Genomic DNA, 24,032 nt, shown 5'->3' with positions numbered 1-24,032 from the left:
ACAGCCTCCAAAGCCACAGAGAAACCCTGTCTCGAAACCAAAAAAAGAAAAAGAAAAAAAGAAAAACACAGGACCTGAATAGGCAATACAGGTGGTGGTGGCACACATCTTTAATCCCAGCACTTGGGAGGCAGAGGCAGGGGCATTCTCTGTGAGTCTGAGGCCAGCCCAGTCTCCAAATCCAGTTCCAGGACAGCCAGAGCTGTTACATAATGAAACCCTGTCTTTTGAAAAGACAAACAAACAAAACAAAGTGGGCAGAGTAGGGAAATAGCTTTGCTCATTTCAGATACAGATGGGCATTCCTGGGTAGTATGTGATTACAGCTGGTAAATTCTAATGATCTTGGAGGTTTCCTTTAGAACTATCAAAGACATAGGAAGCATGGTTATCTAACTTGCGGACACACACACATACACAAAATGGGCAGCAATGTTAAGATAGTAAATGGCAAAAATCGTGTTTCAAGTTGAGCTTTATTATTGAGGTCTTGGGACTCTATGAGATATTTTCACACAAAAATAACAGGACTTGTTAAAAGATTTGAAAAGTGGGAGGACATGTGCACACCAACTTAGAAGCAGTGTGTTAAAGCAGGTTTTGTAGGAACCAAGGCATTTAGACTCAGCTGGCTTCTGGCCTTGCTATGTTTTTGTCTCCTCGCCAACATTGTAAAATTTTGTAGGAGCTAACTGAATTAATTTGGGGTCAACTGCTTCGAACAGTGCTTGACATACAGTCAACCCTATGTAAGGTTTAAGACCATATGGAACTCTTTTTTTGTTTGTTTTTTGTTTTTTGAAACAGGGTTTCTCTGTAGGTTTGGAGGTTGTCCTGGAACTCTCTTTGAAGACCAGGCGGCCTCAAACTCACAGAGATCCGCCTGCCTCTGCCTCTGCCTCCCAAGTGCTGGGATTAAAGGCGTGCACTACCAGCGCCCAGCTAACACCACATGGAACTCTTAAGTTAACATGAGAGAGCAGAAATTATATTAGCTGTCCAAGTGCTCCATCCTTATTTACTTTCTCCTACTCGAGCTGGGCTCTGAGGGTTGGGTCTATCAGGTGCATCCCTGGAGCTGCTAGCCCATTGTATGGGACCGCCCGCAAGGATTTAACGCCCTCATCTCTCAAATTCAGTCGACCGCTTCAGTAGCTCACCAGGCCTGGACATCGCTCAGCGATGAACCTCCTCGCCGATCGGGGGCGCTGTCGGGACTAGAAGAGCCACTGCGAAAGCACGACCGCTCCCCTCCACGCCCATATTCAGGAAGTGACGCAACGCTTGAGCCCGGCGGCTGAAGTTCTGTCACTCGATAGACGGAAGTCCCGCCCACCGCCGACAACGGAAGTCCGGTTCGCCGTCTCTCCAGGTTTCCTCGTGTCTTCCACCGCCGGCATGGCGCACTACAACTTCAAGAAGATTACGGTGGTGCCGTCTGCCAAGGTAGGGGCGACAGAGATCGTTCCGATACCCTCTTTTTTCCCTGATAATTCGCCAGAGGCGATCCAGGCCTGTGTCCCCGGGGCTGGGAGAGGGAACACCCGTAGATCCACTTGGCCCTTAGTGCCGGGTTCCACTGGCCAGGCTTTGTCTTAGGGATCTTCAGAGATCAGGCCCAGTCTCAGAATCCAAGCCCCTCTCCTCCTGTCTGTGGGTCCCCCAAACCTAGAGTCCCTCCAAGACCCCCGAGACCCCTCCTGAACCTGTGATTCTTGTGTGGTCAGCCGATGTGACACCACTGGGTGGTGGCCACAGTGAGGAGCAAGGCAGGAAGCCCGAGCTGCTCAGTCGTGAGCGTCGAGCGAGCCCTGCTTTGGGATTCTAAGTTCAACGTAGCATCTGCCCCTTTTAAACTTCAGTCATTGCTGTCACAGCCAAAGAATCTGTAGGTAGTTGTCATTTGTCGTTGGACCTGGGAAATGTAATTGGTTTTAAGCATGCCTAGGTAAACGTAGCCAGGCCATAATTGTGTAACGCGTCAAGATACATCCCCTAAAGTGTCTTATCAATTAGCTAGGTTAAAGAACCTCCGGGGGACATTGAATTGCAGGATCAATTCAGAGAAGGAACTGTTGTCATTCATTTTACAGCAGTGTGGATATTTTCAGTATCCCCCTTTCTGAATGAGCGTGTTTTCAACAATTTTCCAAAGGACTTGTATTTTCTAGTGGGTGTGGTGGTGTATACCTTTTATCCCAGCATTAGGGAGACAGAGGCAGGTAATCTAGAGAGACCTGTCTCAAAAAGACAAACTTTTTTTTTTTTTCGAGACAGGGTTTCTCTGTATTGTTTTGGAGGCTATCGGCCCAACCCAGCCTCGAACTCACAGAGATCCGCCTGCCTCTGCATCCCGAGTGCTGGGATTAAAGGCGTGCGCCACCACCGCCCGGCTCAAAAAGACAAACTTATTTTTCACTAGTGACTTACAGAGTTGTTTTCCTTACATGTCTCTGTTATTTCTCCCTTTCTGATAATCATTCTGGTAAATTTCTCGCTAGTTTGTAGTATTTGGAAAGAAACTGGATGTAGGAATCGTATCTTGTGTTCTAGTCCTCCTGATTGTCCCAAGCAACTCTCGGGTGCACATTGAAGACGTTTGTAAACTTTTATCTCACTTGAAATGGAGTTCATTGGGTCAAATGAACTTTGTTAATATAATTGACTGAAGAGTTTTTTTAAACATTTTAGTACAGCATGTATCTTGGTTGCCCTGAATGAAGTCTGTTTCTAGAGAATAAATGAGCTTGCATGTGTGTAGAAGATAAGTGATGGTCATTCTGTGGTGGTTGAAAAGAAAAATTCAATCTGAAGAGTATGGGATACTTGTGTAAAAGTGCTAGGTACTTACTGTCTGTGTAGATATGCACAAGATAAAGTAATAGCTTAAGAATCATTTTCTAAAGAATAAATGAGTGCTTTCAGACCCACAGTGTGATGGAGAAATGTGTGACATAATACAATTGGCCCTCAGTGTGAATTCCAAATCCAGATTCAGCCAACTGCTATTTGAAAATTGCATCTATATTTAATGTACAGCCTCCCTCCCTCCCTCCCTCCCTCCCTCCCTCCCTCCCTCCCTCCCTCCCTCCCTCCCTCCCTGCCTCCTTCCTTCCCTCATTTTGAGATGTGGTTTCATTATGCTGCCCCTACTAGTCTGGAACTTAGAAATCTGCCTCCTTCTGCCTCCAGAATGTTGGGATTCAAGGCATGAGCTGCATGCAAAGGCCTTGCACACAGACTTTTAAAAACATTTCCTGCATACAGTGTTACAGCTATTTAAAGTATGTGACAGATGTATGGGATTCCTCTATATAAGAACTGTGCTGTTTTCTATAATGAACTCACAAATATTTACCTGTTTTGTTGGAGATGGGGGGATGGGTCTGAATACAAATTCCCCATAAATACCAAGGATCTAGGACAGTATAAGAACATAAAGATAAGTAGGCCAGTCTAGGGAAGCATTTAGTAGGCATCCTTTGAACTGTCACCTTAAAGATGTGAGCTTTGAAAGGAGCAGAGGAGTGGCAGGTAAGAGCATCCATGTCCTTCATAATCCTTGACAGACTGTATGTGACTGCCTGCTTGTTCATTTTTTCCCCTATCACTGGATTCACCATTTATCTTCAGCATTGTAACCATTTTATCTTTTATTATAGGAAGTGGTCAATATTGTTGAATTAATGGAAGTGATCAAGGGGAAGTAAAATAACTTTATATGGTGTAGAAGTGACTGAGGAGACAGGAGGATAGAGAAGCAGGGTCTCCTCACCCTACCACTGAGGAGTAAATACAAAAAAAAATACTAATCCTCAAATGGTTTCTTTATATACATAGGGAATTTTAGATGATGGGCTTTAATTTTTTTATTTTATTTTGTATCCCCTTATATTTAAAGCTATAAAGACCTTGAAATTGATATACTCCCAGCACTCGGGAGGCAGATGCAGGCGGATCTGTGAGTTCAAGACCAGCCTGGTCTACAAAGTGAGTTCCAGGACAGCCTCCAAAGCCACAGAGAAATCCTGTCTTGAAACCCCCCCCCAAAAAAAGAAGAAATTGATATACTGACTTTTTTTTTTCAGTAATTTTTTTCCGATTTATTCTTGGGTTTTCTTAGGAATTTGAAAGCTAAAATGGCATTTTAAAAAAAAGCATGGGGTAAAATATATCTCAGCCATCATTTAGCAAGTTCCCCCCCCCCCCATTTTTCCTGGAGGGGCAACAGAGGAGGGGTCTCTTCCATCAGTTGGGAGTATTCACAGGCTTTTTAGCCATTCCAGGTGAGGGTCCTGGGAATGGCTGGGCACATCAAGCGTGGTCCCATTAGCTGGAACAGGCTGGGTAGTGTAGGTGTGGCCTGGTTGATCGTGGTGGTGGCGTACTTGGTGTAGGGGCTGAGTGGGGCATAATTAAAGCAAGGCTTCTGACAGCAGGGGACACCGGCAGCGCTGGCCCTAAAGCTCAGGCATTCTTGAGGAATGTGGAGAGTCTGCCAACAATCTTGGTCTTGGTGACTGCTGACAAGTTTTCTTTAAGGCCAGAAACTATAAAGATGAGCCAAGTTGTATATTTTTTTTATAAAAAAAATGAGTTAGAAAAGTAATTTTGTATTTTAAAACATGTTATACTGAATTAGTGTTTTAAGACAGTTAATAGTAAATGGATAGAAAGTACATATTTGAATTGTATCTTAATTATTTTCTTTAATTGTAGGATTTTATTGACCTGACATTATCCAAGACTCAACGAAAGACTCCAACGGTTATTCATAAACATTATCAAATTCACCGAATTCGACATTTTTATATGAGAAAAGTCAAATTTACTCAACAGAATTACCATGACAGACTATCACAGATTTTGACAGATTTTCCCAAGTTGGATGTAAGTGACATGTATGATTTATATAAATATAAGCCTTCAGAGAATCAGTGTTTAGCTAGTTTGATGTATTCATTTATCAGAGAAGAAATGAAATAATTGATTTGTCTGTTACTCAATGATTCAGTGACAAAGCTAGTTTTGGAATCCAGGTTCTTTTTGAGTCTATAGTGTTCTTCCCAAACCCTTTCTCAGTCGTCCCAAAGCTATCTGCCCAGGCTTTCTTTGCAGTGAGTGTCTGGGCTTGCCAGTGCCAATGTTAGCTTAGAGGAAAGCTGTTGATTGCATATTCTGAAACTCAGGATTCTTGGGTGGCCTGTGACTTGTCTAAACTTCATCCTTTCTTGTTCTGAAGGCTCCCTTTCCTCTGAGTTTAACAGAATTAGTGGTCAAAGGTACCACAGTTTGTGAGCTTGTTACTTTGTGAATGATGGTTAATTCGGCACTGACAGTTTCCTTTCCTGACAAAGGGTAGCACAGAGAGCTGTAAATGAAGCTGTACACACTTCCCTGCAATTGACTGCTACCACTTGTTTATTCAGCTTCAGAAACAGAAGAGCAGAGATACTGTTCATTTCTTGGGAAAAGCCAAGTATTAAAAAGAACTTGAGGGTTAGAAAAAAAGAATGAACTGATCTAAACTGATTTAATATCAGTAAATACTCGATTTTTAGTAAACAGTGTATTTTAAAATAGTTATAATCAGGTTTTTGTCATTGTTTTTACATTGTATCTTTTTTGTTTGTTTGTTTGTTTTTGAGACAGGATTTCTCTGTATTGTTTTGGAGGCTGTCCTGGAACTCGCTCTGTAGACCAGGCTGGCCTCGAACTCACAGAGATCTTCCTGTCTCTCAGAGCAAAACAAAACAAAATAAATAAAATTAATGACGTCATTCTAGTGGAGTGAGTTCATAAACATAAAAATATGTAGCATGTCATGTCAAAGAAAGAAAGCTCAGTTAGGAAATAAGGTGTCTGCAGGGAGACTGAGAGAATTGAAGAGAGTGAATCGTGTAGGCAGAATAAACATCAGCTGTATGAAGTGAGAATTAGCAATTGGGGAGTTATTAGTCAACTTAAGCTCATAAAAATTCTGGTGAAGTGTGTTCAAGTGGAAAAAGAGGTAAAATGCCTCCCTTCCTGCCAGCATTAAGTTCCTGGAGGGGCGTGTGCGTGCATGCGTGTTGTCCTAAATAGTTCTGACAGTGTCATAGGATGGAAGTTGGGGTGACTGCACGTGATTCTATAGCCCCTTCCCTGGGGATTGCTTCTGTTTCCTTAGAGGAGTAATTTGACATGGTTTTTGGAAAAAGAGGGCTTAGAGGATCCAGGTTACAGGAAAGGAAAATCAGTCTCTACTATTTGTTGCTTAAGGCTATGAAACTATTGCACTGCAGTGATGTTGTATATTTCACTTTTTCATTATAGGACATCCATCCATTTTACGCTGACTTGATGAACATTCTCTATGACAAAGATCATTACAAGTTGGCTCTAGGCCAAATAAATATTGCCAAAAATTTGGTGGACAAGTAAGGTATTTTCTTACTATAATATCTTGTAAGTTATTAAAAAAATACAAAAAAAAACTTAGATATTTTCTCTTTTCCTAAGTGTTGCTAAAGATTATGTGCGGCTTATGAAATACGGTGATTCTCTGTACCGCTGCAAGCAACTGAAGCGTGCTGCCCTTGGGCGCATGTGTACTATTATCAAGAGACAGAGACAGAGTTTGGAGTATTTGGAACAAGGTACTTGTTACACATAAGCAGAAATGGGTTTTACGGTGTTTTTTTATGTTCAGGACTTATTCTTGACTCTTTTTGTCTTTTGGAGGTTTGGGAAATGCATGTTTTTAATATGTAGCAAGTAAAACATACTCCTCAAAATACTTTATTTAGACTGATAAGTTTTGACCATAGCTGGAAATGGGGAACTTGTGCTACACCCCTATCCTTACAATCATTTTGATTGGCATTGTTCTTTTTTCCTGAAATGATTTGTCAAGTTTCTTTGGAAGTGTGTCCCACAGATCTGTGGGATTCTCATGATAGTCCAGTGGGCACCATGCTAGAGCTGTGCTGGTGTTTCAGGAGCGGTAACTAAGCGAATATTTCAAGTCACAGCACGCATCCTTCAGAATTACACTGTAGATCAAATATCAGTAATCATTTTTACCAAGCATGGTTCTTAGTCTCACTTCGACTAAAGCAACCAAAATGGCAGGTTGGTAAATTAGACATGACTCTTGGTGTGGCCACATTTAGAAATGCTTTTGTGTGGTTTCCACAGTTATTCCTTAACCCCCTCATTTTCTCTTATCAATTTTACAGTTATAAAAATGTAATCCCAACCACTGGGGAGACTGAGGTAGGAGTGCAAGGTCAAGGCCTGCCTTAGTGAAGTCTCAAAATACAAAGTAGGGTTGGGGATGTTGCTCAGTGGTATAACTCTTTCCTAGCATAGTAAGGCCCTGGGTTCAATAACCAATGTGTTCCTGTCCCGTCCCCCCAAAAAAAAAGCTACAGTGAGGAATTTTACCATCTTTGTTTATTAAAATAACTATGAGCCTGGAGTATAACTCAATAGAAAGTTAGATTTCAAGCCAATCTTAAATTCTAATTTTTTAATTTAACTCTTTATAGTACGTCAACATTTATCCCGCTTGCCAACAATTGATCCAAATACAAGGACTCTACTTTTGTGTGGGTATCCAAATGTTGGGAAATCCAGCTTCATCAATAAGGTGGGTGTGTTTTTTTTTTAATTGTAAAGCAGCCTTTTGATTAATTTAGGTCAAAGTACTACCACATTTCCTTTGTTGGAATCAGGATCGACTTGGGAATATTCTAATTAGTCATTAGTAAAGTCTGCCCTTGTGTTTTCTAGGTCCTGATTTGTAAGCACATCCATGTTTCTTTCAGGAGGGTTAACTCATTGTCTGAAACTAGATTGAGTGATTGCCGGGAGCGTTCATTTTGATTCTTGTGTGCCCTACAATTTCTCAGGAGTACTCACGGAGAGGTTTTCATGACAATGTTGTGTGTACTGGGAGTTCTCTGATATGCCTGGTGGCACTCGCTGAGCTAGAGTGTCCCAGCCTAAGGCTACTTGGGTGACTTTTGCCTTGGTGATTGTATCAGCTTTCATATGAACTATGTGTCTATTGTAATTGAGATTTTCTGAGTCTCTTACTGTTTTTTTTTTTTTTTTTTTCCTCTGACACATGGTCATGTTATAGTCCAGGCTTACTTTGAGCCTGCTATCTTCTGCCTCTGTCTCCAGAGTGCAGGGATTATAAGGTATAGGCTCCATGCCTGGGCAGTGTCTTCCTTTACCTGAGTAGAATTATTATGCTCCGGTGTGATATTTAAGTAAAATAATTTACTCCTTGTAGATATATTAGGGCCCACCCACCCAGGGCCAGAACATGCTTGCTTTGAAGCTTTGTGTGAGTGTTTGTGTGTGTGTGATGGTCAGGGAACAGCTTGCAGGCATTGGTTCTCCTTTTACTATGTGGGTCCTGGATTGAACTCAGGTCATCAGGCGTGGTGGCAGGCACCTTTACCTACTGGCTCAGTAGGTTTTATTTTTGCTCACGGTTGCCCTGACTTGGTAGCAAACAATGCTCTCAGGGTTCTAATTGAAGTTTGAATGCCTGTCAGCTTGCTCTAAATCTGCTATGACTGTTCTGTCTTCTGGGGGAGGGTACAGTGTGGTTTTTCAATTGTGGTTTAAACTAATTCAGCAAGATGAAAACTGCGTATTGAACCTTGAAGAATAGAAAGTGGCTGATGGCTCCTCAGTGTAAGGAAAGAGGAGCCAGGCATTTGCCAAAACAATACTATCTGTTCTGTGAGGTCTGTGAGTGAGTGAGTGAGTGAGTGAGTGAGTGAGTGAGTGAGTGAGTGTGTGTGTGTGTGTGTGTGTGTGTGTAACTCAGGGCCTCACACATACTAGGCAGTGCTCTTCTGGCTGCTATCCCCAGGCTTTTAATTTTGAGATAGTCTTTCCAAGTTGCCCAGCCTGACTTTGAGCCTGTTATCTTCCTGCATCAGAACCCTATATAGCTGGGACTTGAGTAGTGTTGTGTTTGGCTAAAATTAGTCTTGATAAAGTGTGGGTGCCATGCTTAGATTGTTTGGGGGGAAACTGTGGTATGGAACTCATGTAACTGTGGAAGTATCATTTTGTCTCCTTCAAGGTGACAAGAGCAGATGTGGATGTTCAGCCCTATGCATTTACCACCAAATCTCTGTTTGTTGGGCACATGGACTATAAGTACCTGCGCTGGCAGGTGAGTATCATCTTCAAACATAGAAGAAGCATCCTAGGTTTTGGTTTAATAGAATTGGGTGATTTCTAAAGAGTGTAGTGTATCTTCATTCCATAGTGCACTTACTATTGTCAGTGGTGAGCAGCATCTTCTAGGGACAATTCTGAGGTGGGGGATAGTTTCTCTGGTCTCACCAAGAATTTGAGATCTCTCCATCATGATAAAGAGAACTGGCCCAAACTTTGGAGATGTGTAATGACAGATCATATTTATGTAACCGAGAGGAAGCCGGCAGCTGCCATATGGATTTCTGCATTACTTCTGCAGGGGTGATTTCATTTCCTTAATGACGCCTCTAATGAATAAAATACTGTCTGTTATTTTAAGCTCTGTTACTAGAAATGGCATTTACTATTGAAAAGCAGGAACAGTCTAGCTTACAACCAAATCTAATTTTATTAATGATGAAGAAGCCAAACCTTGGGGGTTGGGAGAGCTATCATTTATTACAGTTTTTCTGAGTTTTGATGGCTGTGTGTAAAGAGGGCTTATTTCTCCCAAGGCCAGTATCTCTTTAATGGACTCTGCAGAATTCTTTAGATCCCTGTATCTGTCCTTTGGATTCAGGGTCTCACTCTAGCCAGGGTGACCTTAAGCTCACTGTGTAGGTCACTCTAGCCTTAGACTCATGACAATCCCCCTATTTCCACTTCTTTAGTGCTAGGATTACAGGTGTGAGTAACCATACCAGGTTCCTGGATTTGGTTTTTGCAGTATAAAGATATATGTAATTTTTTCTGTTCCTTTGTTTATTTTATCTTGGGCAGTTTCTGATGTCATATTTTATGTACAAGTTTTGCTAGAACTGGTTTGGATGTAAGAGAATGAATCTGGGGCCAGTCAAGACATTTTTGAATGAGTGTACTTTGGGTAATGAAGCCTGGTTATTAGGTTGTAGATACCCCAGGGATTTTGGATCATCCTTTGGAAGATCGGAACACCATTGAAATGCAGGCTATCACAGCCCTGGCCCACCTCCGAGCTGCAGTTCTGTATGTGATGGATTTGTCTGAGCAGTGTGGACATGGGTTGAAAGAGCAACTCGAACTCTTCCAGAATATCAGACCTCTGTTCATCAACAAGGTAAGTGTGGTAACTAATACTTTAATTGACACACCAGCACCTTCTTACTCGTAGGTAATGGGTTCTCAGACAACCACTGTGAACCTGAAACCATAGATGGTACTGAATGTTCTTTATTTCTTGACCACAAGCAGTACTGTGACAGCTGATGTGATAACTGACACAAATGGAGCAGCTGGTGCCTGATAGCATACACAGTGAATAAGCCAGGCAAAAGGATGGTTTGTGTCCTGGGTGGAATGCAGCACTAAGACACAAGGTTTCATTGCACTGCTTAGGATGGGTCACAGTTTAAATTTACGAATTGTTTATTTGTAGAACTTTGCAGTTTCTATTTCCAGCAGTAGTTGATCTAGACTTGGGTAAATGAAATTGCAGAAAGCAAAGGCATGGACAAGGAGGGGGATTGTGTCATTCTGTAGTGTGAAAATAATACTTTCTTTTTTTTTCTTGCCAGCCTCTTATTGTTGTAGCTAACAAGTGTGATGTGAAGAGAATAACTGAGCTTTCTGAAGAAGATCAGGTAAACCTCTTTGGTATAGTTTACACACACACACACACACACACACACACACACACACACACACACACAATACTTTTTTTATAAAAACCAATTTTGAATCATCAGATGTTCATTTAGAAGGAATTTTGGTGCTTCTAGACCACTTTGCTGATTTTTTTAAAAATTTAAATTAGAAACAAGCTTGTTCCACATGTCAATCCCAGCTCCCTCTCCCTCCCCTCCCCTCCTCTCCTGTCCCCCTTCAACCTCCCACCCAATTCCCACTTTGCTCCCCAGGGAGGGTGAGGCCCTCCATGGGGGATCTCCAGAGTCTGTCATTTTATCCGGGACAGGGCCTAGGCCATCCCCCATGTGTCCAGGATGAGAGAGCATCCCTCCAGGTGGAATGGACTCCCAAAGTCCATTCGAGTGCTAGGGATAAATACTGATCTACTACCCGAGGCCCCATAGATTGCCAAGGCCTCCTCACTGACACCCAAATTTAGGGGGCTGGCCTCTCAGCCATAAGTCTGGGGTCCATGAGCTCTCCCTTGTTTAGGTCAGCTCTTTCTGTGGGTTTCACCAGCCTGGTCTAGATCCTTTTTTTGTTCTAGAAACTAAGATTACCTCAGTGGTTTAGTGGCAGGACATTAAACCTGAAATATAGTTTCCTGATTCCTGCTTTGTCTTCAGTATGTGGAAACATTTATGTTTTAGGGGGTTGCTATGTTGAACCAATGGGAAATGTGGGTACCTAGGAAAGGACTGCTTTTAAATTGGTGCCCAAGAGGGAGCCAGGTACTTTGGTGTGGTTTTATTTTTCCCAGGCCTTAGGTTGTCAGGTGATCTAGTGAAGCATTTCCTGGAAGTTTCTTTTCAGAAAGGGAGTGACTATGGTTTACTTTGTTACTACTTTATTATGTAAAGGAGTCTGGGTAAATATGGTTGAGGAGTGAAAGAGGACAGGAATCTCTTAGTTCCCAGGAGATGGCCTGTTTAGAGCTGTGAACATGCTGCCACATATACCAATACTATCCATGAGGCAGGCACTGTTGGTAGATATAAGTTTTCAAATAATTAACCCTTTCAGTAGACAGTTTTCAGATTAAATGCTCGGAGAGACATGTACTCTCACAGTGGTCTTGCCATGGTCCCTGACTAGAAACTATGTTCACCTGGTAGCTTGTCAAAAATTAATACTCTTGGGCACACAGTCCCCTGGTCCAAACCTCTGGGGTATGGCAGCAGTGTGGATTTGCCTAGGTAATTGGTACATACTGGCTTTCTGAAAACCAGGACACTAGAATGGAAAATGCTGTCTGACTATCTCTTTTATATTTAAATTAAGGTAGAATGTTCCTGAGGTAGGAGGGACCTTTTGTTTTCTGAGAGTATCTTTCCTGCTCTCTTCTATTGTAGTATTTTCTAGGTGGTAAGGACTCTTCTTTTAGGGTATTTTATAAACAGTAAGGATCAGCTTGTCTTAAATTGTCTACTTAGAGCAGAACACAGTGTTGCTTGGCTTTGTTTGGTGATTATTTAAAGACAGGCGTAATGTATAAATGGCCTTGAACTCTTGATCCTCTGGATTCTTTAAGTTAATAATTATCTGCCATTGATGTTAGAATCAGTTTTTCTTAAAAACAAACAACTGTTACATCTTTTAAGTAATTTCAATTTGTTGGTCTAAAAGGCACTGAAGAGTGGAGGAGGAGAGTGGGTATCACAAGGAAGGCTTGAGAAGGAAAACAAACCAGTCAGATGCTTAGGCTTTGGGGGTCAGGCTCAGGTCCAGCTTCACCAACAGTGTGGTAGGAAAGTGAGTTGCCCTTCTGAGGCTCAGTTGTCTGTCTAGTGAAGGCAAGGTCTAGATAATTAATTACTTGCCAGCTGTGTAATAGAGAACTGACTTCACCTTAGGTCATCTTTCTGGACCCTGGCTTATCTCTCTAGTAAAGGTAATACCTACATCTTCAGTTGTTGGTATTACATGAATTGGGAAATGGATGCTTTAAAAAATCTACAGCTTGCTTAACATCTGTATAATAGAGCCTCTCCTTTTACTTATCCATCCTTCAATAATGTTGTTATTATCATATGGTGGGGACAATTGACATGCACAGAGACTCAGTGACTCCATTATGCACCAGGTCATTTGTTACTCAGACCCTGGTTCTCTGGAACCGTGCTTTAGTCTCTTGAAAAGGAAAGTTGACCTTGTTCATGGGGAACCTTAGTGTCTGTCTATTGGGAGTTGGTCACTTGCCTCTAGACCAGGGAGGTGTTTGTAGTTGTAAACATGATGTTTGATGGAAGACATACCAGGTCCCTTCTCTAGGGTGTTAGTGGTTCATAAAATGATAGATTAATAAACAATTTTTATACTTTCCTAAGAATTCTTTTGGGGTATTTTGGCAGAAACTTTAAAATAATAGATAGCATTGAAAACATCTTTTGAAAGTTGATCTTTTCTGCATAAAGAAATGGGCATTCAGTTCTAGCAGATGGAGGCTGGGACAGAAGCCACCTTGTGTTACATATTGTGTTCTAGGCCAGCCTGAGCTACAAATCAAGCCCCTGCCCTTTTAAAAAACACAACAAAATTTGGTCTTTCTCTGTTTTGCTTTTTTTTTCTCTCCTTAAAAATTTCATCTTGGGGTTGGGGACATAGGTCAGTGGCAGCTTGTTGCTGAGTTCGATTACTGGTACTAGGAGTAGTATGGAGGGTGTTCCATAGAACTTTGGATTGATGTGACCTTAATTCGATTATTTATTTATTTATTTATTTATTTATTTATTTATTTATTTATTTTCAGTTGTAGAAGAATATTGGAAAAATGAACTTACAGTTGTTTGTTCTTCACGGTTTAAAAACAAATCATGGCTTTTGAACAAATAATGATTAACTTCCATTTGCAAAACACTACATCTTGCTCTTTGGGAAACTGGAAAATAACAGTGCATGTTTCACTTATTTTTTTGATATTCTAGAAAATATTTATAGACTTGCAGGCTGAAGGATTCCCTGTCATCGAGACCAGCACCCTGACTGAGGAAGGTGTCATTCAGGTTAAAACAGAGGTTGGTGCTTCCTGTTTTTGTTTTAGAAAAGTCAGTGTGGTAAAAGACTGTTTTCTTTTTAGGTATTGCTAACACTGAAAACAACTTAGATTTTTTTTTTTCATTTTCTTTGAATAGGGTTAATTCAAATTGCTAGCAATCTATGGGGGGACTTTTTTGTGTTTGTGAGGAAGCATGGGGTAAGGACCCCAAGCTGCTTCAGGATCAAGACTTAGGTTGGCCTTCAGCCCATAAAAAATTGGCTGAAAAGTGGTCTTCCCAGCTTGCTGAAGGACAATGTGAAGGAAGTTCCATACCCAGATGTCAACCTGCCTGTGTGTTGTGGAGCACTTGCATCTTGTAATTACGTGTGGCGGGGGCTGGTGTACAATGGCTTGTGACTCTGCCTTGCTTTTGTACTTTCTTAGGCTTGTGATAGGCTTTTGGCTCATCGAGTGGAAATGAAAATGAAAGGAAATAAAGTGAATGAGGTTCTGAACAGATTGCATTTAGCTGTGCCAAACAAGAGAGATGATAAGGTAAGGTGGCCCTTTGAATGAGCCTTTGCCATTCAGTGATGGTTGCTGTACTTGGTCAGTGAGTGCTTGCCACACATCTTTTCCTGGTGTTGGAGGTTGTTTAATGTGATACAAATGGACTTCACATAGAGGTGGTCACATGTGCCTGAAGGAAAGAACCAAAGTAAAGAAGAGCTCTGTGCACACTACTTCTCCCTGTGAGAGGCTGTTGCTAGTAACCATTATGTTTGTCCCTTAGAAGTGGCTTGGATGTAAACCCTCCCCCCCCCCCCCCTTTTTTTTTAATTGAGCCAATGGAAGTATATTTTTTACATTTTTATTTTATTTACATTATAAGCTGTCTGCATCTTCATACATGTGTTACTACAAATAAATCTATATTTTAAGATATAAGTATCTAAAGTATTTTTCTTTTTATATTTGTCACTTTTGCGGGGGATCAAGAAACGGTTTCTCTGTGGCTTTGGAGGCTGTCCTGGAACTAGCTCTTGTAGTTCAGACTGGTCTCGAACTCACAGAGATCCACCTGCCTCTGCCTCCCGAGTGCTGGGATTAAAGGCATGTGCCACCACTGCCCAGTGTATCTTTGTCGTTTTTTTTTTTTTTATATATATACTTTTGCTTTTCTATTGTGTATATGAGTGTCTTTCCTGCTTTGTAAACATGTGTATGCACTATGTGTCCTGGTGCCTATGGAGGCCGAAAGAGGGCGTGGGATCCACTGGAACTAGAGTCACAGATAGTGGTGAGCAGCCACATGAGTGCTGGGAACTGAACTCAGGTCTGCAGGAGCAACAAGTGCTCTTAACCGCTGAGCCATCTCTCCAATCCCTCACTTTTTGTTTTGTTTTTGAGACAAGGTTTCTCTGTTTAAACAGTCCTAGCTGTCCTGGAACTTATTCTGTAGGCCCAAGTGGCTTGGAACTCAGAGAGATCCATCTGCCTCTGCCTCCAGAGTGCTGGGATTAAAGACGTGCACCATCACTGCCAGCCTCATTTTTTTTTTAATATCTCAAAAAAAACTACACATTTTCAGACTATTAACTTACAATACTTCTTTCATAGTTATTAGTTTTTGAGTTTTACAGAGAACGGGCTATATTCCTTCCTAAAGTGCTTTAAAGTATCCTTTTTCTCTATTTTCATGGTTTTGTTTTGCTTTGATTTCTCCTCTGGATAGGAGGGTTGTGTGCTCAGTTTATTTTGTTCTGAGGGAGGTGTGGTTTACTGCTTGTGAGCCTGGTTTCTTGGGGGTAGTCATTGATCTCAACTAACCAGTGAATTTAATGCCATTGAATTCTAAACATTCTTGGATTTATGTCTGTTTCTTGTTCATTGCTTGATCTACTATTCTCCTGTCTTACTCTCTTATATAATTTTTCTGGATACTTTCTTATTTTTGCTCAGTGAAGCATGGAATCAATTTTGAGGGTTGTTTCATCTTCTTTCATACCCACTCTGGCCATGAAACTCCCTCCCTAGAATGCACTTTGTTTCTGTTGGTTGGTGGGTTTGTTTCCCTTGTAGACTGCCTTTGTTTTTAGTTTTGCTTTCTTTTAAGTTTCTCTTATATTCTGGAAGGCATTTCACATACTTTCAATAATGTGTTCTTAGGAGAGACCCCCTTTCATCCCAGAAGGAGTGGTAGCTCGAAGGAAAAGAATGGAGATTGCAGAGCCCAGGAAGAAGAGGGTAGGTCACTATACCTCTTTGTCTAGGTTTCTTATGGAGTGTAACAGAAGACTTGCCTGTGCAGCAGAAAAAGCAGCGTTGGGTGTTGGATATGTAACAGAGGCCTAGGGACTTTTAGTCACAAGAAGGAGGCTTGATGCAGTAGGATCATTCTGAGTATGCTCAGGGTTTGGCCTTGTAGGTTCAAGGACACAGTGGTGAATCCTTAACACACTCTTTACTCTAAGTAAAGCTCTTCAGTTGATGTCGTATCACAGTGAGCAAGTGCATGAGACATAATGTACCAGGTGGGTGAAGGCAGTCCTCCTGTTCCACAAAGATACAGAAAGAATGGAGGCTGGTTATTGGCAAGGGGGTAGCAAATCATTAGGGAGCATAAAAGCTAAAGTAAACTTTTGGGAGTTTTCTTTGCAGGAACGAGATCTTGAGCTGGAAATGGGAGATGATTATATTTTGGATCTTCAAAGTAAGTAATATCAGTTTTTAATTTTTTGAATATTAAACGTTGCACATTTGCAGAGCTATGTAAAATGTCTTCCATGTTATTTTCTGTTGTTTGAGATGATGGAATTATTTTTTCAGTATTTGAAGGTTGGACTTACAGATGTTGGTCAGTATTAACTTTGTTAGTAATAACTTAGGCAGTGTTGGACACAACTATTGTGTTCCCCTGTAAAGTGGTTTTACTTGGCATCTAGAATAATCATTTTTGTGACACAGTACTTGAAGATACTAGAACTACCATAAGCATAACTCCTTTTTTTTTAATGTTAGAATACTGGGACTTAATGAATTCATCCGAGAAATATGATAAGATACCAGAGATCTGGGAAGGCCATAACGTTGCTGATTATATCGATCCTGCTATCATGAAGGTCTGCTTCCCGTTTTAATTATCCCTCGCCCAAACCAACTTTTACCCTTTTGCTCTCTGTTCTATGCCCTAGGCATCCTTCCACCATGTTCTCTAAATACTTGGAGATATCACTTTTCCACTTAGATGACACTATTCTTCCTTTGCCCTGTGTAGTTCTAGTGATGCCCAGGCCTTTCACACTGGCCTGTAATGAACTGTGCCATTTTGACTTGCATTGGTACTGTAGGGTGGTGATCCTGTCACTGGTTCAGTCTTGTCCCTGTAACTGTTGTAGATATTTTCTGAGTACTGTCAGACCTCCTGCTTTCTCCTTTTGCTAGTCCAGCAAGTGACAATGTTTTCCTAAGAATACTGAGTCCTTGGAGTGTAAACTATGATTTCCAGATTCTGTGTTTCACTGACCCGTTTATGTTTAGATCCTTCTAATCTGAAAGAGGGCTTTAAGTTCAGTGGGTCCTGCCTTTTCTTAGATACATTATCCCAGAAAGCTGTCCCACCACTGACCTTTTTCTTACCTTGATACCCATCCCTTACTTGCTTTTTCATTGCATGTCAGTGTTTACACATTTACATCATTGATTGGTTGGTTGGTTGTGTGTGTTGTGTTCTTGTTGCTGGGGATCAACCCAGAGTCTTGTGCTTGTTAGGCCAGGACTCTGCCACATAGCTATACCCCCAACCCCACATGAGTATTTAAATTTTCATTTTGTCCTATTTTTGTAATCAGTGTGACTGTGTTCAGGATGTTATTTGAGAGGATGAATGGGAGTTGGTACACCTTTATTTTGTGAATCTGCTAGGAACACTGGGGAATAAAGAAAGGGGTCCCTACATTTTTATCTTTAAAGACAAAACAGAATTGTCAGAAAATAAAGCATGCAGTGTTCGTGCTATCTCTGCGGCCCTCATATATCCCCCTTCCTGTGAGATTGGCTGTGTACATGTGGAGCCCAGTTGTGGCTAGACCAGGACACAACATTGTCATATTTTCGAAGACTTAAGGAAACATGATCCTATAAATATGTTGCTACACTTAATTTCCTTGCAAGTTTTTCTTTATTAATTTTATGATTCTTCTTAAAGAAACTGGAAGAATTAGAAAAGGAAGAAGAGCTAAGAACAGCTGCTGGGGAGTATGACAGTGACTCTGAAAGTGAAGATGAGGAAATGATGGAAATCCGACAGCTGGCAAAACAAATTAGAGAAAAAAAGAAGTTGAAAATTCTGCAGTCCAAGGAAAAGAATACACAGGGACCCAGGATGCCCCGAACTGCTAAGAAGGTCAGTCTTGAGCATTATAGAGGTAGGGCTGAACTCTCGTGCTGAATCCTGTGTAAACGGCCACTAGAGACAGGCTTCCACCACTTGGGGATGTCAGGTGGCACACTGAGGGACTGAGGTATACTAACTTAAGATTCTTTGCCTGGAGCTGTTCTATTCTGACTGTTGTATCTTTTCTCCCTGAATTGTAACTCCAAGTCAATCCCTGTTACAAACTGACTCATTGCTGTAGTTATATAAGTTAAAACTAAACTTGAAGTTTGAAAATGTTAGTTATCCCATATAATATCTCCCCATCCCCCCAAGAGTTTCTCTGTGTACTCAATTTGTCCTGGAACAATTTGTAGACCAGGCTGGCCTTGAACCTATAGATGTCCATCTGTCTCTGACTCCCAGGTATTAGGATTAAAGGTGTGAGCCAGCACCGCCTGGCTTAATTTTAAAATAGGGTCTCATGTTGTTCAGGCTAGCCTTAAACTTGCTTTGTAGCCAAGAAACTCTTGACTCCTACTCCGTAAATGTCAGGATTACAGCTGTGTGCCACCATACCCAGTGCCAATATTTTTACACTATTTAATTTCTCTATTGATTAAGATTTCTAAATCCACAGGGCAGTTTATCAGCACCTGTTACTGGTGAGGATAGAGAGAAACTCTGTAGGTGTGAATGGAAGACAACAAGATTCTTCCCATTTCTTGGCTTCATGTTGGGATGTCATTGTCTCCTACTTCCGCTTTTGTCTAGATGACAGGCCCATATCACATGTCTACCCTTTTGGCTATAACTTCCCTGAAAGATGGGGTAAGAGAGTGGCAGGTTCCCAAAAGAGACGAGGTTCTGGGAAGTTAAAATATAATGGGAGGGGAAGGAGTGGAATTTGGCACTGTAGGTGTCGTAATGAGCAGTCCTGATTCTGAAAGTACTGTTTTCATGTGATTGAGTGCCTGCTAATAGTTGCAGACATGTTTGTGCTTCTCCTGGTAGTACTCAGTGGTCTCTGAGGAGAGATTGTGATTCTGAGTCTGTCTTCCCTCAACTTTAGTACCTTCTCTATCCTATGCAGCCATTCTCCACTCCCAGGGTCATAACAGTCTTGTCATGGCTTCTACATAGCAAATGCACTGTTAGTTTTAATGGGATTTAATTGAAATGTTCAGAAACAAAAGACATCCCAACTGGAAAAGAGCATTTTTTGCAATGTGTATGGATCATTGTAAAAGGTATACTTGGAAGATCCAAAGCAAGAAGTAAGTGAGGTTTTCTCCCTGTAAGCTGCAGCATGAATCCTTTATTTGATCACAGATTGTGAATGAGTGGGAGAAGTCTCCATCGTCAACCTGTCAAGCAATCAGTCCTTCAACAGACGCTGTTGGGTATTCCCTAACTTAATTCACTTTTCACATCATCTGCCTCTACCTGGAGGTAGTAGCTTCAAAACTGAGAAGCTGAAGGTTCCCTTCCAGTAGACTAGTCCCGTTCACCTAAAAACATCAGCATAAGTCAGGCCTCCAGAGCTTGGCTCTCCAGTACAGAGAGTGATTCCTGTGTCCCTCTCTTTGAGTTTGATATATTTACTGTAGTACTTCACAAAATAAGGAAGAACACTACCTTTCTCTTCCAGTCCTTGAGGAAATGATGAGGCTTATGAACATTAGGATCTAGTAACTGTGGACAATACATGTATCTGTATTACAGTATCATCTGTATAATTTCCTTTTTTTTTCTTTCAAAATTAAATTTCACCAGACATTTTACTTAACATAAGCTATCTTTCTTCCTCACTGCAGGTTCAGCGGGCAGACTTGGAGAATGAGATGCGTAGTCTTGGTGTTGACATGGATGATAAAGACAATGTAAGTCTATGGAGGGCAGCATGATTTCACATATGGTTTGTGCCTTTGTTGTTTTGAGGCATTGCTTTGCTATGTAGCCCAACCTAGCTTCAAACTCAGTATTTCCCTGCCTCTAGTTCTCCAGGGCTGGTAGTCAGGAATGTGCATACAGTCATGGGTTGCTTAATGATGTGAGCAGTCTGTCACGAGGTGATTCTATTATGTGAATATCATGGCATGCACATAAAGTACATAAACATAACTGGTGAAAATGTCTACTACCTAGACTGTTTGGGGTGAAGGGAAGGAGTCAGGGAGTTAAAAACCTTGATTGATATATACATCATGTAAATTGTGGATCCAAAACATTGTTATTCCCTTACACGTTTGATATTAACTCGTAGAGAACATTAGCACAGAGATCCCTGCTCATCCTCAGGTGGAAGGTGCAAGAGCGGCAGCTCAAAAGCACCATCTGAATTAGCAACAATATGGGTGCTGAGCTGGGCATTCTGTTGTCCGCTGGGACAACAGCAGTGTGCTGATGCCTTTGACTTTTAGTTTGCTTCAAAACAGACTCTATGCCATTAAATCTCTGTTGGCATTTCAAAGTCTTTTCCTTGCATGATAATAGTTCTTAAAACCTTAACTGTCTTTGCTTCTGAGTAATTTTGATTGTTATGGGTTTGCTGTTTATGCCTTCCAGGCCCACTATGCAGTCCAGGCAAGAAGATCTCGGAGCGTCACTAGGAAAAGAAAACGAGAAGAATCTGTGCCACCCTCTTCTATAGCCCGGAGTCGTAGTTGCTCTCGAACTCCACGTGATGTTTCTGGTCTTCGGGATGTCAAGGTGAGTTTCTTTGATAGGGGACAGTAGGAAAGAGCTTTCAGGGTGCTTATTGTACAAAGCCTCCAGCAAACACCAGCAGTTGTTCGGAGGAGCAGAGTTGTGGGTAAGAGTTCAGCTATTCATTCCATCCTCCAGTTTGTTGGAGTCCTTTGGAGAGGAACTTGGGCAGGAAACAGTTGGGTCTCCTTGATCCATTCCGAAACCTTTACTCTGGAGAATGGACAGAAACATGATTTGATATGAACAGTCTGAACTTTGATCCCAGCTGTTTGGAAAATGTTAGGGTGTGGCTTCTACTTCTCCTGTGAGGAAGTGGCTCAGGGGAACTTCAGTTCAGTACCAGATGATCCTGTGTCTTTAAGTTATTAGAATTTTTTTCCCTGGAGGTGGTAACCTGGATCAGTATGGTATTATTTATATATAGTGTCTTGCAAAGATGTAATGGGTGTTTAAATCTCAATGGAATTTCTTTTTGAGGAACACAATTTTCTTTTAAATTTTAGTATGTTGCAAATTCAAATATAAAAGAAAACCTATGTAAGCTGGCAGACTGCTGAGTCTTTCTTTTTTTTTTTTGAGACAGGTTTTGGAACCTGTCCTGGAACTCACTCTGTAGACCAGGCTGCCCTCAAATTCACAGAGCACACGCCTTTAATCCCGGGTGCTAGGATTAAAGGCGTGTGCCACCAACGCCCAGCTGAGTTTTTCTTTTTTACATGTCACCATCATCTGGAAATCTAGAAAGTGTATGTTGAGTTGAGACAGTGTCTTACTGTTTCCCATGTTGGCCAGGCTTCTTGCTCTGTAGTCCAGACTCACAGTTCTCCTTCCCCAGCTTCCATCGTCAGCAAGGATTGCAAGTGTGCACTACTGAACTGTGGGTTTGAATACTGGCTTCGACACTTAGGAGTCAGATGTGGCAGTGTATGCTCTCCCGAGTTTCAGTGTGTTACCCAGAAAGTTTGAGCAGATATTCTGTAGTCTTCTGACTCTAAAGGCCCCCGGTGTATTTAGACAGTCACTGAGTTTCTGCAGATAGTGTGATGGTCTGAGAAACAGTGACTGAGACTCAATAGGGTCTTTATCGTTCGTATCTGCTCTCATATAATGTTTCTTAGCTAATTACAATGCAGGATAGCAATGTGGCTTTCATTTGTGTGTTCTCCTGTATAGATGGTGAAGAAAGCCAAGACGATGATGAAGAAAGCCCAGAAGAAGATGAATCGCTTGGGGAAGAAAGGGGAAGCTGATAGGCATGTGTTTGACATGAAGCCCAAACACTTACTCTCTGGGAAGAGGAAAGCTGGTAAAAAGGACAGGAGATAGTGTCCTCTTCAGTTGATGTGCTTTGATTGGACTTACTGTTTATTTCTGTTAAAGAAACAATGGGAATGACTTAAAAATACTTGTTGCTTTGCTGAAAACTGATAAACCTGATTGGATGTGCAGTCTTGTGCTCACTGCATAATACAAATGATTGCTTCACATTTGCAGGACTAATTTTGTGGGAAAGTTTTATTAGTAGCTGGGCAGTGGTGGTACATGTCTTTAATCCCAGCACTTGGGGGGCAGGGGCAGGTGGATCTCTGAGTGCGGAAACCAGTCCGGTCTACGGAGCAAGTTCTAGGACAGCCCCCTCTACACATAGAAACCCTTTTTCTAAAAGCCAAAAAAAAAAAAAAGTAAAGATTTATTAGTATAAGTAGGCTGCTTTTGGTGGAGAAAAATTTTATTTTGTAGTGGAACTTGACTTTGTTATCCAAAGTGCCTATTTTTTTGTGAAGAAAGCATCCCCATTGGGGGATGGGGGTGTAGCCTTTCTGAGGGCCTGGACACAGGCACTTTTAGGAGTGTGTCAGAACTTAAATTACTCTCTTAAATTATTTTCTAGACCTTCAGTACAATGTATCATTGTAACTTCAACCAATTTATCCAAAATAAACCTCCAGCAAAAATGCAGTTTTGATTATTTAAGTATTGTTTGATTTAATAACAAGCTGCTATGATGGCCAAAGACAAAAAGATAGGACTTTGCAAAAATACTTTTTCAGGGAAATAAATACCTGGGTTATTGCAACAATTAAACATGACATCTTCTTTTATGAACCATTGCCGAATTAAGAAACAATTCCATTTACAAGAAAGAATGGAAACTTGGGAATAAGCGGAAACAAAATGTTGGTGCCCTGGAAGGTACAAAAACGTTGATGAGAGGCATCGGGGCAGCTGGAATTTCATCATCTGTTCACACAACAGAAGGCAGTCTTCAAGTCTCTACTTTCTGTCAGAGTAACAGCTTCAATTCAGACGTCTGTTAAAACCCAGCGACATGTTACACACATACAAAGAAACTTCCTAAAATTATGTGGAAATAATCTGTTGATGTTTTAAAAATTAGCTTCTAATGTGTTTTAGTTCTCTGATGAAATTCAACATCTTGATCATTTTTTGAATGGGAGGGGTTTGACTGTCTTAAAGTCTATAATCATTAGTATGCCTAATAATTTGATTACATTATGGAATTATGCATTTAACATGGTGGAAGTTCTAGATGATGTTCTTTTCTTAAAGGATCTTCTATTTATTTTTCTGAGACATTAGTGAGGAAGGGAAGGGAGCCAGGAACAATGAAAGGGATGAGAAAAACAGGAAGTCTAACCTAGAGTTTAGTTTGTATATACTGTGGCAAAAGTCAGGAAAATTCTACACAAATTATGAAACCAAGTTCATTGACATTCATAATACTTTTTTTAAAAAAGGCATCTCAAAACAATGCTGTTGAAAACAAGAGTTAAGCTTGTTTAGGACCAGAATGCTGTGACTTTGAATTTAACATATTAGCAAGCTGCTCTCATCACTGTTAGAAAGAATGGGCAGTGGGTGCTGATTGGTAGGCACTGAGCTATCTTTCTGCTGACCAGATCCTTTAGTAGTGCTGGTTACTAGCAGAGATTCAACAACAACCCCTCTAGAGAGACTCTCAAATAGTCAAAACAAGAAAAATGTTAGGACTCATTCTGATTGTAACCATACTACAAAGTGATAATAAGGACATTGTGATACTGCCATAGAGACAGCCATACAGACTGATGG

The 24,032-nt window shown here is 41.1% G+C and overlaps 1 protein-coding gene across 1 annotated transcript; it reads left to right on the top strand.

Moving 5' to 3' along the window:
• The first annotated feature begins 1,290 nt into the window (after positions 1-1,290).
• Gtpbp4 (GTP binding protein 4) lies at positions 1,291-22,898 on the top strand. Its single transcript, XM_005071766.4, has 17 exons — positions 1,291-1,446; positions 4,720-4,890; positions 6,316-6,419; positions 6,502-6,638; positions 7,533-7,633; positions 9,092-9,184; positions 10,115-10,306; positions 10,764-10,829; positions 13,800-13,889; positions 14,297-14,407; positions 16,022-16,099; positions 16,514-16,565; positions 16,874-16,974; positions 18,060-18,257; positions 20,045-20,110; positions 20,796-20,939; positions 22,113-22,898. Exons 1-17 carry the CDS (start codon positions 1,399-1,401, stop codon positions 22,263-22,265), a joined length of 1,905 nt encoding a protein of 634 aa, XP_005071823.1. The 5' UTR covers positions 1,291-1,398; the 3' UTR covers positions 22,266-22,898.
• Positions 22,899-24,032: the final 1,134 nt, after the last annotated feature.

The sequence above is a fragment of the Mesocricetus auratus genome, unplaced genomic scaffold (genome assembly GCF_017639785.1).
Source record: "Mesocricetus auratus isolate SY011 unplaced genomic scaffold, BCM_Maur_2.0 Super-Scaffold_100013, whole genome shotgun sequence".
Classification (NCBI taxonomy): domain Eukaryota; kingdom Metazoa; phylum Chordata; class Mammalia; order Rodentia; family Cricetidae; genus Mesocricetus; species Mesocricetus auratus.
The sequence above is the reverse complement of the archived record's forward strand: the minus strand, read 5'-3'. Positions and strand labels throughout refer to the sequence as shown.